The sequence below is a fragment of the Epinephelus moara genome, chromosome 23 (genome assembly GCF_006386435.1).
Source record: "Epinephelus moara isolate mb chromosome 23, YSFRI_EMoa_1.0, whole genome shotgun sequence".
NCBI classification, from domain to species: domain Eukaryota; kingdom Metazoa; phylum Chordata; class Actinopteri; order Perciformes; family Serranidae; genus Epinephelus; species Epinephelus moara.
In genome coordinates this window covers 3,190,909-3,205,511 of record NC_065528.1, presented here as the reverse complement: position 1 = coordinate 3,205,511, position 14,603 = coordinate 3,190,909, and the positions used below count along the sequence as shown (strand labels likewise).

At 42.0% G+C, this 14,603-nt stretch overlaps 1 protein-coding gene across 1 annotated transcript in view; it reads right to left on the bottom strand.

Annotated features, from left to right (window-relative positions):
• The window catches only part of scube1 (signal peptide, CUB domain, EGF-like 1), a 647,001-nt gene that overhangs the window by 440,086 nt on the left and 192,312 nt on the right, over positions 1–14,603 (bottom strand). The window contains exons 9-10 of the mRNA XM_050036052.1: positions 12,300–12,422; positions 4,324–4,440 (exon numbers count right to left, since the gene is read on the bottom strand). Coding sequence (XP_049892009.1) covers positions 4,324–4,440; positions 12,300–12,422 — 240 coding nt within the window. The remainder of the gene's footprint in view (positions 1–4,323; positions 4,441–12,299; positions 12,423–14,603) is intronic.

Here is a 14,603-nt window from a genome sequence, read left to right as displayed (position 1 = left end):
GCGCAGCTGAAGGGAATCAAAGATGAAATAATTAAAACAAACAAGAGAGTGGAAGAGGCGGAAAAAAGGATTATGGATGCTGAAACCCGAATACAAGATAATGAGGAAGCAGTAACAGAGATGCTCAAACTGCATATCGAAATGAATGCCAAGCTGACGGACCTGGAGGGACGGTCCAGAAGAGAAAATATTATAATACATGGCGTCAAAGAGGGATCTGAAAATGACCCTCCGTCAACGATTGCTTTTGTGGAACGTTTATTAAGGGATAAACTTGAGATGCCCGACTGGACTACGAGTGGAAAGAACGCATCGCGCGCTAGTGTCAAAGCCACCACCAAACTCAAGGTATAACTGCCAACTGAAGAACCAACCATTTATATACCCAGATTTGCTCTCGTGCCTTAAAATCAGTTATGCATTAAATTGAATGAGGGGCATCTGCGGTATCCACAAAGATACAAAATCGATATCATATGCAGAAATTAATGTCACAATTGAGCGGGCAGATACACATAAATACCCTATATGTCACACATACATTTGCAGTTCTCCATCACGACACTGTTGAGGGAGATCATTAATATATAGGCTAAATAATAGGGGACCTAACACTAACCCTTGTGGAACATCATTGTGCACTTCATGTTACTGGACAGTGTTTCACCAACTTTAACACATTGTATCCTATTAGATAAATATGAAGACATCCATGCCAGTGCTCTAGATGAGAAGTTAAATTTAGAGTGTTTCGATATTAAAATATCATGATTAACTGTATCGATTGCTTTACGCAGATCTAAAAATACAGCAAAAACTACTCCTCCTTTATCAAGTCTTGATTTAATTTGTTCTATTAAGTGCAAGGTAGCAGTTTCGGTGGAATGATTTGCTCTAAAGCCAAATTGCATACAATGCTAAATTGCTTCTATTAAGAAATGATGTCAGTTGTTTAATGACATAATTTTTTTTTAATTATGTGATGTTTTGATGGTCTGGAAAATGTATTTAAGTTCAACTTTTATGTGATAACTGTGCTATTCTTGTTTTAATTGATGCAATGTATTAAGTTTCACTGTTGCTTGTTGCAATAAAGCACATTTGAACTGAATGTAATTGAATTGACTGGGGCCAGTAGTCTTCATACTGTCATCAGTCCTGAAACCCTGCACAGACTCCGGGGAGGTGAGCTTGCATATTTTCCTCACATTGTTCTATCTAGAAAACGATCCATACCATACCCATATCCGTGAGAACGTGATTTCAGTTGGAGGTGCAGGGTTGCTGAACACCCCCTCCCAAAAAAACGTTTTGAGTTTATTAAATACCTGCAGAGATGCGGCCGCAGCAGAAACGATAAGTGCGTCTCCCCATTGAGAGAGACGCTGTGCGCATTTACGCACGAGACACAGCAGCCTGACTTCATTAATTATCTGGCTCTAATGTGTCAGGATCTAATGTTAATTAATGTTGTGTGTTCTTCTACACATCCAAAAGGTCACACACAGTTCAGGTTCATACAGTGAAATTTGTTTGAGTAAAGCAGCGTCCTCCTGATAAATCCTGAGCTCCACCAGAGCTGCCTAAATAAAATACTTCAGAAGCTAAAAGTTTAATTCCATGTTTCATAATACCGATGGTTGGTTTAAATATCATAATATAAATGTCCTTTATGAAATTAAGACTGTGTAACAAGTTAGTAGACTGTACAGGTCCGGCAGAAAATATAACAGCTAATTCTCAAACAGTTTTCAGTTGGAAGCTGTGGGCTCTAGTTTCCCGGCGCAGCGCAGGGTGGCGAACCCCGTGCAGAGCTAGTTTCGAGCAGCGCAACCCGAGGCGCGCTCAGTTTGGTAGTTTGACAGACCGAGGTGTGCTGAAGTGGCTGAGGTGGCTGTGGCGGCGCAGCAGGGGGAGGTGCCGACAGATCCAGCTTGGCGCAGTGACAGTTTCGTGCCAAAAGGCTTCGCCGAAGGTGCGCTAAAAGCTCGCCAGCTGAAACCAGGTCTACTGTCAGCGCAGGCGGAGTGCAGCCGGTGTAAGCCGAAGTTTGGCTGACCGGCGGACAGTGCGCACACGTCACCAAAACCTCACAGGCAGGTTTCCAGAATATCAGGCACATTAACGATGCAATAAATACCCAAAAAACCACTATTCAATGCAACTATCTGCAATCAGCACATAAATGTATCTCTATATCGACTGTCCCGTCACATCTGATGTCAGATCAAAGGGGATTGGCACCGTTTGGCACGTTTGGCACGCGTAATGGAAACCCAACCTGATTTGATTAACACAGCTGCAAACTAATGAGTTCACATCCCTCTCAGCCAACCACAAACAGCCACAGCATCAGATAGGGAGTATATATTCAGCATGTCATCTTAGAAAAGTCAAAAGAAAAGAAACAGAGTGAGACTGCGAGAGAGAAAGAGAGAGAGCGCGCGCGCACGAGAGAAACGCAACATTGATTTACAATTGTGGTGACCTCCTCCCAGGCTACCTTTGCATCATCAGCCCGTGGAGGTCTGCTCGCAGTTCCGTATATTCGGACACTGCAAGTTTGGACCTCCCGGACCAAAACATCAGTTTCCTCCTGGGAGAAGTTTGGCCGTCTGACGCTGCTGCTCTCTTCTGCCATGGCGAATTGAGTAAACTCTCATTACACCTTCGCGCAGCACATTTAAGGGCGAGGGGCTCATTTGATTGGTGTGATGTGTGTAAAACCCACTCCACGCCTTCTCTCCTCCCTCTTTCCGACTTGCGCAGGTAGGAGGGACGGAGGTGGGAAAGAGGAGTAGCTGCGCCAGGGCGCACGGTGTGCCAAACTTGCAAAATCCGCCTGGCCACACCCAGTTGGCGAAGCACAGGTGCACTGCGCCCCCGCCGCGCCCAGTCTGCGGAACTAGTGCCCTGTATCTCAACTGCTCACATGTGCCACCTGCTGGTTGCTGTTGCGCACTGCAGCTACTCCTGGATCAATTATTTCACCCCTTTCACTGTGGCCGTGGCAATGAAATCAGTAACATCTGTATGTGAAATGGTCAACAGCAGTTTGGTAACACATGGGAACTTCTGCTTGTCACTTCTGTGACTGTTTGGGAAGGACGACACAGGCTATTTCCACATATGTAATTAATTAGGCTATTAATTCACACTACGCAACTAAATAATATATCACACATTTTTTGGATAAAATATATTTCATATGCATAGCATATGTAGGCCTATTTATTTATTTTATTAGATTCTTTGCTTGCATAATGATGGGTGTTACATTTTTAATAGAATGGCCATTCTATCCTCTTGGATTTTATTTTGACGTTTATACACTTCACTTCTGCTTCCTGTCTGTCCACCACGCTACTGTCTGTCCCAAATGAGAAATTCATTTTTTTTTGCAAAAACAAAATTGCACAGCCTTTTGAATTTGGTTTTCTGGTTTTTCATTTGGTAACAAAAAAGGAATACATTACATGATTTTGTTTTTCGTTTTTGGTTTAATATGAAAAAAAGGAAAAAAACACGTGACTTCCGTTTTTGGTTCCAAACAGGAAAACAAATTGGCTGAGTGTCCGCAGACCTGTTCATTGTTCAATCCAAAAAGGAATAACGATGAAACGAATCGGCAAAAAACAAAATTGGTTGATTGGTTTTTCGTTATTTGATTCTGACACCAAAAATGGTTTGCCGTTTTTTGGTTTTTGAATTACAAATGAATTACGAATTATCCCGGACCCATTTCCCCCTCTTTTCCTTAAACTAACTAAAAAAATCCCCAGGTACAATATCACAATATTTTGTGATGTGTTTATCGCTCAAGTTGACATCACGATAACGTCAAAAATGATAAAGGATATAGTGAGCAGCCCCCCCCCCCCCCCCAACACCTCTCTAAAACTCTTTTGAACACAAACTGAACACTAGAACCTTCATTGCAGGACTGTTGTATTAGACTGCATTAGTTTCAGATAAGGCAGACCTAATTAAGTGGCCACTGAGTGTATCTGTTGATCCAGCTGCTAGGATCACACTCACTCCACCTTTTCATCAGTGACAGAAGTCAAACAACAACAGGAGTCACAACTGTATGTACTGACGGAGCAACAGGTGTGTGGCAGTACACACATAATACACACAGACAAGCAGACAAACCATCACACATTGGGAGCGTGTGCGCACGCGCACACACACACACACACACACACACACACACACACACGCATTTGATACATTTGAGCTGTGTCAAACAGTTGGTTCCAGGCCAGTTTCAGGTATTTCTCCCATGACTCGGGGCAGTGGGACAGATCTGAGCACACTCACCTCCACAGTGAGTGAGGCCGTACAGGATGTATCCCTTGTTGCACAGGCACTCGAAGCTGCCGGGGTAGTTGATGCAGGTGTGGTCACAGGTTCTCTCAAAGGAGCATTCGTCAATGTCTGAGGGAGAGCAAGGAGACACGTGACTGGTGAGAATTACTGGCTCTTTATGCAATGGAAACAATGGGAAATACCAGTAAAACGAGTGACTGCAAGAGACATTATCATCGAATTAGCTTTCATTTGCTGATTTTGTTCATTCACTCATAATTTTCCATTCACATTTATTTAGGGATGCCTTTTTGCAGCCAGCATTCAGTGGCCTTTAAAACATGTTAAAGGAAAACTCCTCTAAGATTTGGTTGAACCACTGCATGCAAGGCCTGATACATACAAAAGTCTGTCAGTGAGTGAGTGAAGAGTTAATGAGTAAGTGATAAAGTTACACCATTAGTTGGACTGAGTGATGACACGAGTGTTGGGATTTCCCCTTTGGCTGTTGCTCTTTCAAACTGAATAGGCCATTTACATGACATAAGAAAAAATTGATTTATTGTGTAAGTCTGACTAAAACTTGACTTTTAAAATACATGTAAACATGTTGGTCCAACTGAATTCATACTAAATCAAATTTCTCACCTCATCAGTTTGCTTGAGGTATAGTAGTGTCTGTATGACACACAGGCTTCAAAATTTATGGATAACGTTATTGACTATTACATGTCACAATTTCAGAACAGGTGTCACCACCTTGTTAACAATCATTAACTAGAGGACAACCAATTAACTGGTTTGACCAATTAATCAGCGCCCATAGGTGTTTTACAAACTATTGTTATCAGCGGACCTTGGCTGTGATGATTGCTGAAAGTTGTGCAATTTCCACCAGTCACGCAGGGACGCACATCACCTACACGAGCTGAAGAGGGGAGGGTTCTATTAAATGATCAGTGGTTCAGAGAAAGCAGCTCCATTCTGCCGTGTGACTGTGCCTCACTGTATTGTTCTTCATTTTAAGATAGATATATGAATTTTTGGGCTTGACCACAACAGTGGGGCAAAGTCTGTGACTGAGTTAATGCTACAACTTCCGGTCTTAAATTAAAAGCCCCCCAGCATTTCATACATGGTGTAGAAATACACTCGGTTGCAACCTAGTCTTAAAATAAAATAAAAATGTCAGTTTACCCATCATGGTTGGTATTATCATGCTGAGAAAACAGTTGTATAATGTGTTTAGTGGCTAAAGTGTATAACAGAAAGCCTGTGTTATTAAGAGAGTTCGACAGACATGCCTAATAATAACGTTATTGATTGAATTGTGGGAAATGTATGATTCAGCTTGACCCATACTAGGAACTAGAGGTCAGGATATCTGAGGGTGCTTTCACACCTGTTTGGTTTGGTTTGGTTAAAAAAAAACTCAGGTCTGTTTGTGTAGTTAGTATGGTTCACTGGTGTGAAAGCTGTCAATTCAACCCTGGTGCAGACTAAACACCCGAACCGAGACCACTCTAAATGGTGGGTCTCGGTCTGCTTCCAAACAGACTCTGGTGCGGTTCTTTTGTGGTGTGAAAGAAAATGAACCAACCACAGGATTTTTATGATATCAGATATGTGATTTTAGCAACAGCTAAACCAATGATAAATCCATCTGCTGATTATGAAATTTGGCTACGATCTCATAGCTGATCTTGATAAAGGTCATGTATATCCCATAACCAATTTATGCTAATGCATGAATGAATAATGACTAACAGAGACAGGATGAAAAGAAGGCATGAGTAATGATTCGGGGTTTAATACTATGGGATCACTGACATACATTTTCATGGACTTAATTAACAAACAAAGCACACAGAGTTGGATATAATAATAGCAGTTTTACAGCTTTTAATCAAGGAAAATACCCTCACTGACGTGCATATGTATTACCATGGTTACATGTATGCATTAGCAAAAACAGGTTATAGAATGTACGTGGCCTTTATCAGAATCAATTATGAGATCTTGGACAGATTTTACGATCAGCAGACGGATTTATTATTGGTTTAGCTGTTGGTAAAATCACATATCTGCTATCATAAAATCCTGTGGTGGGTACCGCACTAGAGTCCGTTGGGAAGCAGACCAAGACCCACCTTTTCGAGTGGTCTTGGTTCAGTTGTTTGGTCCCCACCAGGGTTTGATTGACAGCTTTCAAACAAGCCTAAACAAATTGTGCTGACTGTGCAAACGGAGCTGAGTTCGTTTTAACCAAACAAACAGATATATCCTGACTTTTACTCCCTAGTGTGGGTCAAGCTGGATCTAAGGGTCTTAATCCTCTTGGTTCGTTTGCAAAAAGTCAATGTGAACAAGAACCGAACCAAAACTGAAATGCTACAATGTATCTTTTTGTTTTTCCTCTGGTGCAACCAAATGAACCAAACTACAGATGTAAATGCACCTTCAGGGTCTGTCACTTTGATTTTAACCACTCTTTTTTCTGTCTCTTCTGACTCTCATGTGTTTCTGTTCTTGTTACTCCCAAAAAAAGTATTAGTGACATTATAATCTGAAAAATACTGCTCAAAGTTTTAATAATTCAGTGCAGATCAAATCAGTGTAACAACTGACATGGTCTCCATATTGATCAAAAACATTTGATAAACCAGTGGTGCAGCATTAGTTAAGAAATTCTTGAACATTTCAGCCTCTCAATTCTGATGAAAACCTGCTGGTGTCCTGCTGATGGTGCTTCCACACACATGAATGGAATTATGAACTGATCCAGTCATGGTTTAAATAAGGTCTAATGAGAGCACACAGGTTTATTTCCAAAGGTCAGCGGGATGAGTGGTTTATAGATATTGCGTTCTTAATGACTCATTTATGGACAAACAGGCTGCCCACCACGGACCAAAGAAGCCATCCCATTAATCACGGTGGACAGTATAGTAAACAAACAAATGAGTTCCACACTAAACTAGGACAAGAGCTCATTCTAATAAACCCATCCGGAAAAACTTCACTGGACTGAGGCTAAGACAGCTCACATTCACCGTTACGTCAATGTCTGTGTGTGTGAGTGTGCATGCCTGCCTGTGCATGTGTTTATGTATACACATCCAGCACCAAATATTATTAACCTATCAGGAATGGAAGCCAGTGTTTCAAGCTCACCTGGTTTATTTCAGGCTGTTCCGCAGGGCTTTACAGGGGCTAAAAATACAACATGTTATAATGGAGTTTGTCATGTGGAGGAAGTTGTTAAGGCCTGGATGTTGGTTCGGTAAATATTCCAGGCATCTGTTCATGTGAGGACTTAGGAATAGCTGGCCTGTTTGGAGCAAGCCCATGAGCAGAATTTACACAAAGTGATGCGGGCGCACAGAAGATGTCAACAGCTGTTTAATGGAAGAGGAACATATAGAGAAGAAATGCTGGCTTCTGGTTTGGCTTATGTGTGTTTCTGTGAGATACCCTTGGTCATGGTGGAGTGCTTTGACAGTGATTGCTGACATTTATCTACCTGCTGACAACATTCTAGCTTTCTAAACGTTTAAAGAAAAAAGAGTCATCTGTTGAAATTGCTTATGCATCTTTGGTAAATGATTAATCGTTCTGCTTTGGTTTAGCCATAGCCAGTTCTGGCAAATACTCTAACACTGGCATGTACCATCGGGAGCTATTTTCTAGAGAAGCTCAGCGGCACAGAAAGAGCTGACAAATTAATCATGATATTTCATTTGAAGGTCATGTTGAAGCTCAACAGTCCAGACGTCAATGGATGGGATGAACCTGGCAGCTATTGGCTGCCATGCTACTGTGGCAAAGGTGTGTGAGAAATAGGCTCAGATGCTGTGATGTGGCTAACACCACTCAACACCCCATTATTAAAGACGCACACTTAATCCAACACATAGACACACACGTGTAGTATGCACTGTTGGTGGTTTTGGGCCGAAGACAGAAGCACCTCAGGGTTTTGTTGTTAATAAAAATCATTTTGGGTTTTGTCTGCTCTGCTGTCTCACTTGCTGCAACTTGTAACCAGGAATCTGCCTTTGGTCGTACAAACATAACCGCTGTTCACAAGGAGGCTTCTACATGTGCACTACACACCCAGCTAAGGATGTCAGCTACACCGCTGCAACAAGCTAAGCATTATGTTACTGTGCATGCTTGACCTTTTCTCATTCATGCATTTAAATGTTTATGCTTTTATGCTCAGCTATGGATTTACACACATTTCAATTTTCATTCAGCTGAAGTTGTTAAAGGAACTATATACATATATACTTACTTGTTTTCTGTGTTTGCCTCTTCCAGCATCTTTTAGCCCCCAAATGGTTGCTTCTTAGTAACCAGTCACTGATTTTTTTTTAACTCGGACAGTGGAGAAACAGCAATTTCTTTTTTTCCCAAGGCATCAGTTCTTTCCTCCCAGGAAAGTGCTGTGAGAAGCCGTTATTTTAAACAGAGGCATAAGTGTGTTTCCAGCAGGGATTGTGCCATTAAAACTTGGTATTTTAGCCAAATACAATCATATCCTAATCATAAGAAGTGTTTTTTGTGCCCAACCTAACCACATATTAACCACAGCACTGTTTAAATGTGGTGTTTCAACATATTCACTATACATTGGTGAAGTAATTTTGTCGATCCAGAAATTCACTGTACTTTTAAATAAAGTGTGTTTTTTACAAACTTGACACTTTTACAAGTTACTTGCAGTCCATTCAGAATGGACCCATGACCCACTCTTGGACTGTGACCCACCAGTTGGGAACCACTGCCCTACATAATACCCTGCACACGTGTATCCATGGTATCAGAGGCTGTTTACAAAGAAAAGCTGCCACACCTTGGAAAACCAAGTTGAAGTTAAGGACCTACACAGGTGAGCCTGTTCCAGTGGTGGAGACCTTGGCAGCATGAAGGACATATCAGTTAAGTTGACAGTAAAACCAGGAAGTTTACCCAAGTGTCTAAAAGCTAGACCTGTTCTGTATGCCATCAAACCCAAGGCTGAGGCTGAACTAGACAGGTTAGTGGAGAGTGGAGAACTGGAACCTGTGAGCACAAGTGACTGGGCTACACCCATTGTTCCTGTCATGAAAAGGGATGGAATTTGTGGTGATTTCAAAGTCACTGTGAACCCTGTCTTGACTGCAGAACAGTATCAGCTACCCTCCCTGATTACCTCTTTTTAGGTTTGGCTGGAGGACAGAAGTATAGTAAGATGGATTTATCTCAGGCATACCTCCAGATACACGTGGACCCACAGTCACAAGAACTGCTGATCATAGTGACACGTAAGGGTCTGTACAGTTATTGGAGGCTCCCTTTTGGGATTACCTCTGCTCCAGCACCTTTACAAAGAGCAATGGACCAGATCCAGAGTGGGCACCCAGGTGTCCAGTGCTATTTGGATGACCTGCTCATCGCAGGACCTGATGAGCAGTCGTACTTAAGGAGCCTGAATGCAACACTGCAAAGACTAGAACAATATGGTCTGAGAGCCCGGAAAGACAAATGTAAGTTTTTCCCGACCGTCAGTCGAGTATTTGGGGTATGTGATTGACAGCAAACCCACTGCTTCTTCCCACTTTAACCTGAATAACAAACCAGGCTCGGTGCTCCGGTTGGATCCAAACGGAGAGCTGAAGCTAGCTGGGAAGCTAACTGGCTGTGCTTCCCTCTGGTCATGCTGCGGCTAACACTCCGCTAGCCTCACAGCTAGCCCCGGTTTGTTATTCAGGTTAAAGTGGCAAGAAGCACCGGATCTGTCGAGCAGCTGAGTGAAGTGGAGCCTGAGGAGGAAGCACCGGTTAGCCCCAGTTTCACTACAGGCAGATTCACTTGCTACAGGGGCGAGGAAATAAAACCTGAACAGCCAATCAGAGTGATCTCTCTCACAGACAAGCTCTGCTGCCGATTCAACATGCTCAATCGGCCGAAAAGCCGCTGACGCCAAAGTGCCGATGGTGCGGGACACACCACAAAAACTAGGGTGACAGACGCTCACCAACGGCCCGACTTTGACCGACGGCCAACCGTTGGCTTGGTGTGTCAGGGCCTTTAAAATGTACCTGAGACAGCCGACCTGCGGACAGTGAGTCTCCTCAGTAGAGGAGGGGCAGAGAGCAGGATAAATGACTGATACTGACGTTTGTCTTCATGCTGAGATAATGTTACATTCTTCACTCAGTACTGTGATGTAAGGAGGAATATTTATTTTATTGACATGTTAGATTTGTTTCCAGTGAGATATTATTGAGTTTATATGTTGACTTTGTTGTTGCAAACATGACTGTTGCTGCCATAGACTGTATAAAACTGTCCTGTGTATCTGACCTAAGAGATTGTGTGTGTTGATAGATATTGTTAATGTCACTCTGTCTGTCTGTCTGTCTGTCTGTCTGTCTGTCTGTCTGTCTGTCTATATGCTAAAAAATTTTTTAAAAATCCGGCCCAGTTGAAATTGTAATAGCCTTGAATAGCTTGCATGCTTGATTATCATGCAACTGACAGACAGTGTTGATATTGGCATAGGTATCAGTTGACAAGATATGTTTATAAATGGCAGTGGCAAGGCCACCCTACTCACTGTACCTTGCACATGTTTAAAATAAAAACATGAATACATGAACCTGTGTATTATCTGAATAGCTTAGTATTGAATGCACAATAACAAGGTACGTTTATATATGGTACTAGGCCCAGTTTAATATAAAACACAATTTATTATACAATATACTGTATATAGTAAGGGGTCCCTGCTCCATCTCTCCATCAGTTTGGGGGTCCTTGGCCTGAAAAACGTTGAAGACCTCTGTTCTAAAGTAAAGGGAGAAGGATATGTTATATATTTACAGCCTAAGTTTGTCCCTTTAGAGCTACCGTTACGCCCTCCAGTGCAATGTGTAAGAACTGGTACACTGTCCTGCTCTGATGTAAAAGAAACTGAATACACACCTGTTGGCAAGTTCCACGGGGTCTCCTGTTTCCTCATTAATAGTTGTTATACTAAAGAAAGCGGAGTATACAACAATTAGCTAATCACTAACTTAGCATTAACATAAGTAACGAGATGTAGCTTTTCCATTACCCTTACCCTTACCGTAACCTCAACGTAATACTTCATAGCTAGCAAATCGCTAACTTAGCAGTTTTGGCGGGACTTCTACTTCCGGGCCAAGGAGCGAGGGGGGCTGATCATGTTGGTAGAGGGCGGGTAACATTCTGCAATTATATCTACTCACTATCCCCTGATGTCCAACGTAATCTTACATTCCCTGATACAACAGTAACTGTCTTTGACTTTTAAGATATTTTTGCTTTTAATTGATAGGAAAGTTAAGCGTGAAGGGGGAGAGAGAGAGGGAATGACATTCAGCAAAGGGCCACAGGATGGAGTTGAACCCGGGCCGCTGCGGCAACTGCCTTGTACATGGGGCGCCTGCTCTATCCACTAAGCCACCGAAGCCCCTGTCTTTGACTTTTGTCAAGTAAAACCAAACAGACTCAAAATTCTAAATGATTGCCTCTGGTAGGCCTGGGTAATATGCAGAAATGAGAAACCACTATATTTTTGGAACAAATACCTCAATATCAATATTGTGACTGTTGTAGGATAGACTATTGGTGCTTTTACGAAATTACACAATGAGATTTTGATAGTCATCAGTAATGTGGATATAATGACTAAATGGGGAAGGGCAAATAGCAGAACAGCTAGAACAGTCTGGGAAGTTCACGTAGTTACATCACTTTACTGTAATGCAGCCACTCAAACCAGGAAAAGACAACAGTTATGATATTACAAAAATCTAAGACAATATTTAGTCTCATATCAGCATATCATACAATAAGATGCCCAGCCCTAGCCTCTGGGTGTATTTCGAGCTGACTGCTGAGTGAAACCCTGAGCCTGACAGCAAGACTGATGACAGAGTGAGCTTCTGTGTGATTGACAGCTGTCACTCACTGACCTTGGCATGTGCGTTCATCAGTGAGCAGTTTGTGGCCTTTCTGGCAGCTGCATTCAAATGAGCCCACTGTATTCCGGCAGAAGTGATCGCAGCCTCCGTTGTTCTCCTGGCATTCGTCGATGTCTGGGAGGAAGAGATAAAAAGTGTCAAACCTCAAGTCATGATTAGTCCACCTGGTTCACTTTTCAAGTGCAGTTGATGTGGCACAGCAAGCAGAGTAATGTTCAAATGACAGCCCTAAATGGTGATTATGCAACAATTACAACTCGGTTTGTTCTTTAAAGTTGTGGAAGTTGTCATTATGTTTCATGTTTAGCATCTGCCGACTGAACTTATGCTATGAAAACACAGAGTCTTGTGTTGCAGCTCAAAAGAGAAAATGAATAGAATGCAGAGGACATAAAGCTAGAATGTAATAAGAGTAAGGACTCATTTATGCTAAACGTTATATATGAAAACTGAGTCTTCTGTCCATACTCTGCATCTATTTTGTCCATTTTTGTGCATGTTTCCAGAAAGCTTGTGGATGTGGACAAAATGGAGCAGTACTACCACAGATTGTAAAGGCAGTGTAGCATAATTCAAGCAAGATACGACTGTAGAAGACTATGAAGAAATTTCAATAATGGCAGCAGCTGATATACTTCTATTGTCTGTAAAATGCAGACTTTGTTGACTCATTTCATCATATTCACTGTGATTTTATGGGTTAGTTTCTCTCTCTGTCCTTTAATCTTTTTATTGACTTTTCCAAATAAGGTGCAGTGTTTCATCATGGTGTGTGTACTGGAATGGTACATTTAATTCTATGCTTGTTTAACAGGGCTCCAGCAGACAGCATGGATCAATCTTTGGAGGTTTAGCTCGGGGCTTGTTCATAGGGATCCGACCATTTCATCCCATGATACGCTAGTTACCTGGAACTAATGGAGTCTGGCTGCTGGGAGAGACAGAGAGTATCAGTGAGAAATCCATTCATCTCTCTCCCTTTTGGATGGTGGGTGATGACCAATAAAAGGGCTGGCTGTCTCCTCTTTATATCTGTTATGAGCAAAGCTAACACTGAATTCAATTCAATTCAATTTTATTTATAAAGCCCAATATCACAAATCACAATTTGCCTCACAGGGCTTTACAGCATACGACATCCCTCTGTCCTTATGACCCTCGCAGCGGATAAGGAAAAACTGAATGAAACTACAAAACATTTACTTACAACACATTTCATATGTTGCATGTAAACACAGCATAGAAGCTCAATAAAATCAGAGCAGTTTTAAGATTAGTGTCAGTATCTGACCAAAGGTTTCTCCTTCTGCTCCTGAGATGTGACGTTGAGTCATGGCCAGAAAAGTGTTTTTGCATAACATTATGGAAAGTTGAATTTTGACCTTTTGGATCATTTCATTATTTTATCCTATCAGACTTTTGTGTGTGATTTTTAATCATAATTAGCATACAAATTCTTGAGTTATGGCCAAAAACATGTTTTGTGAGGTCACAGCGACCTTGACCTTTGGCCACCAAATCCTAATCATCTTATTTCTTAATCCATATGAACGTTTGGGCCAAATTTGAGGAAACTCCCTCATGTCCATCTTGAGATATTGCAGTCACAAGAATCACAAGAAGACATCTTCAAGGTCACAGTGATCTTGACCTTTGACCACCAAATTTGAATCAGTTTATTTTTGACTTAAAGTGGATGCTTGTGCCAAATTTGAAGAAATTCCCTCAAGGTGTTCTTAAGATATCATGTTGACAAGAATATGATGAATGCAGGGTCACAGTGATCTTCAACTTTGACCACCAAAATGTGATCAGTTCATTGTTGAGTCCAAATTTGTGCCAAATTTCAGGAAATTCCCACCACTGACATTGACCTTTGACAATAAAATCTTATCAGTTAATCATTAAGTCCAAGTGGACATTTGTGCCAAATCTGATGAAATTCCCGAGTGGTGTTCTTGAAATATCATGTTCACAAGAATGAGACAGACAAGGTCATAGTGACCTTGACCTTTGAGCTATGACCACCAAAATCTAATCAGTTCATCATTGTGTGCCAAGATTGTGACAGATAATGACAACCCAAAAACATATTGGGCTCTAGTTTCCTGGTGCGGCGCAGGGTGGCACAGGGTGGCAAACCCCGCGCAGAGCTAGTTTCGAGCAGCGCAACCCGAGGTGCGCTCAGTTTGGTAGTTTGGCAGACCGAGGTGCGCTGAGATGGGTGTGGCGGCGCAGCAGGGGGAGGTGTCGACAGATCCAGCTTGGCACAGTGACAGTTTCGTGCCAAAAGGC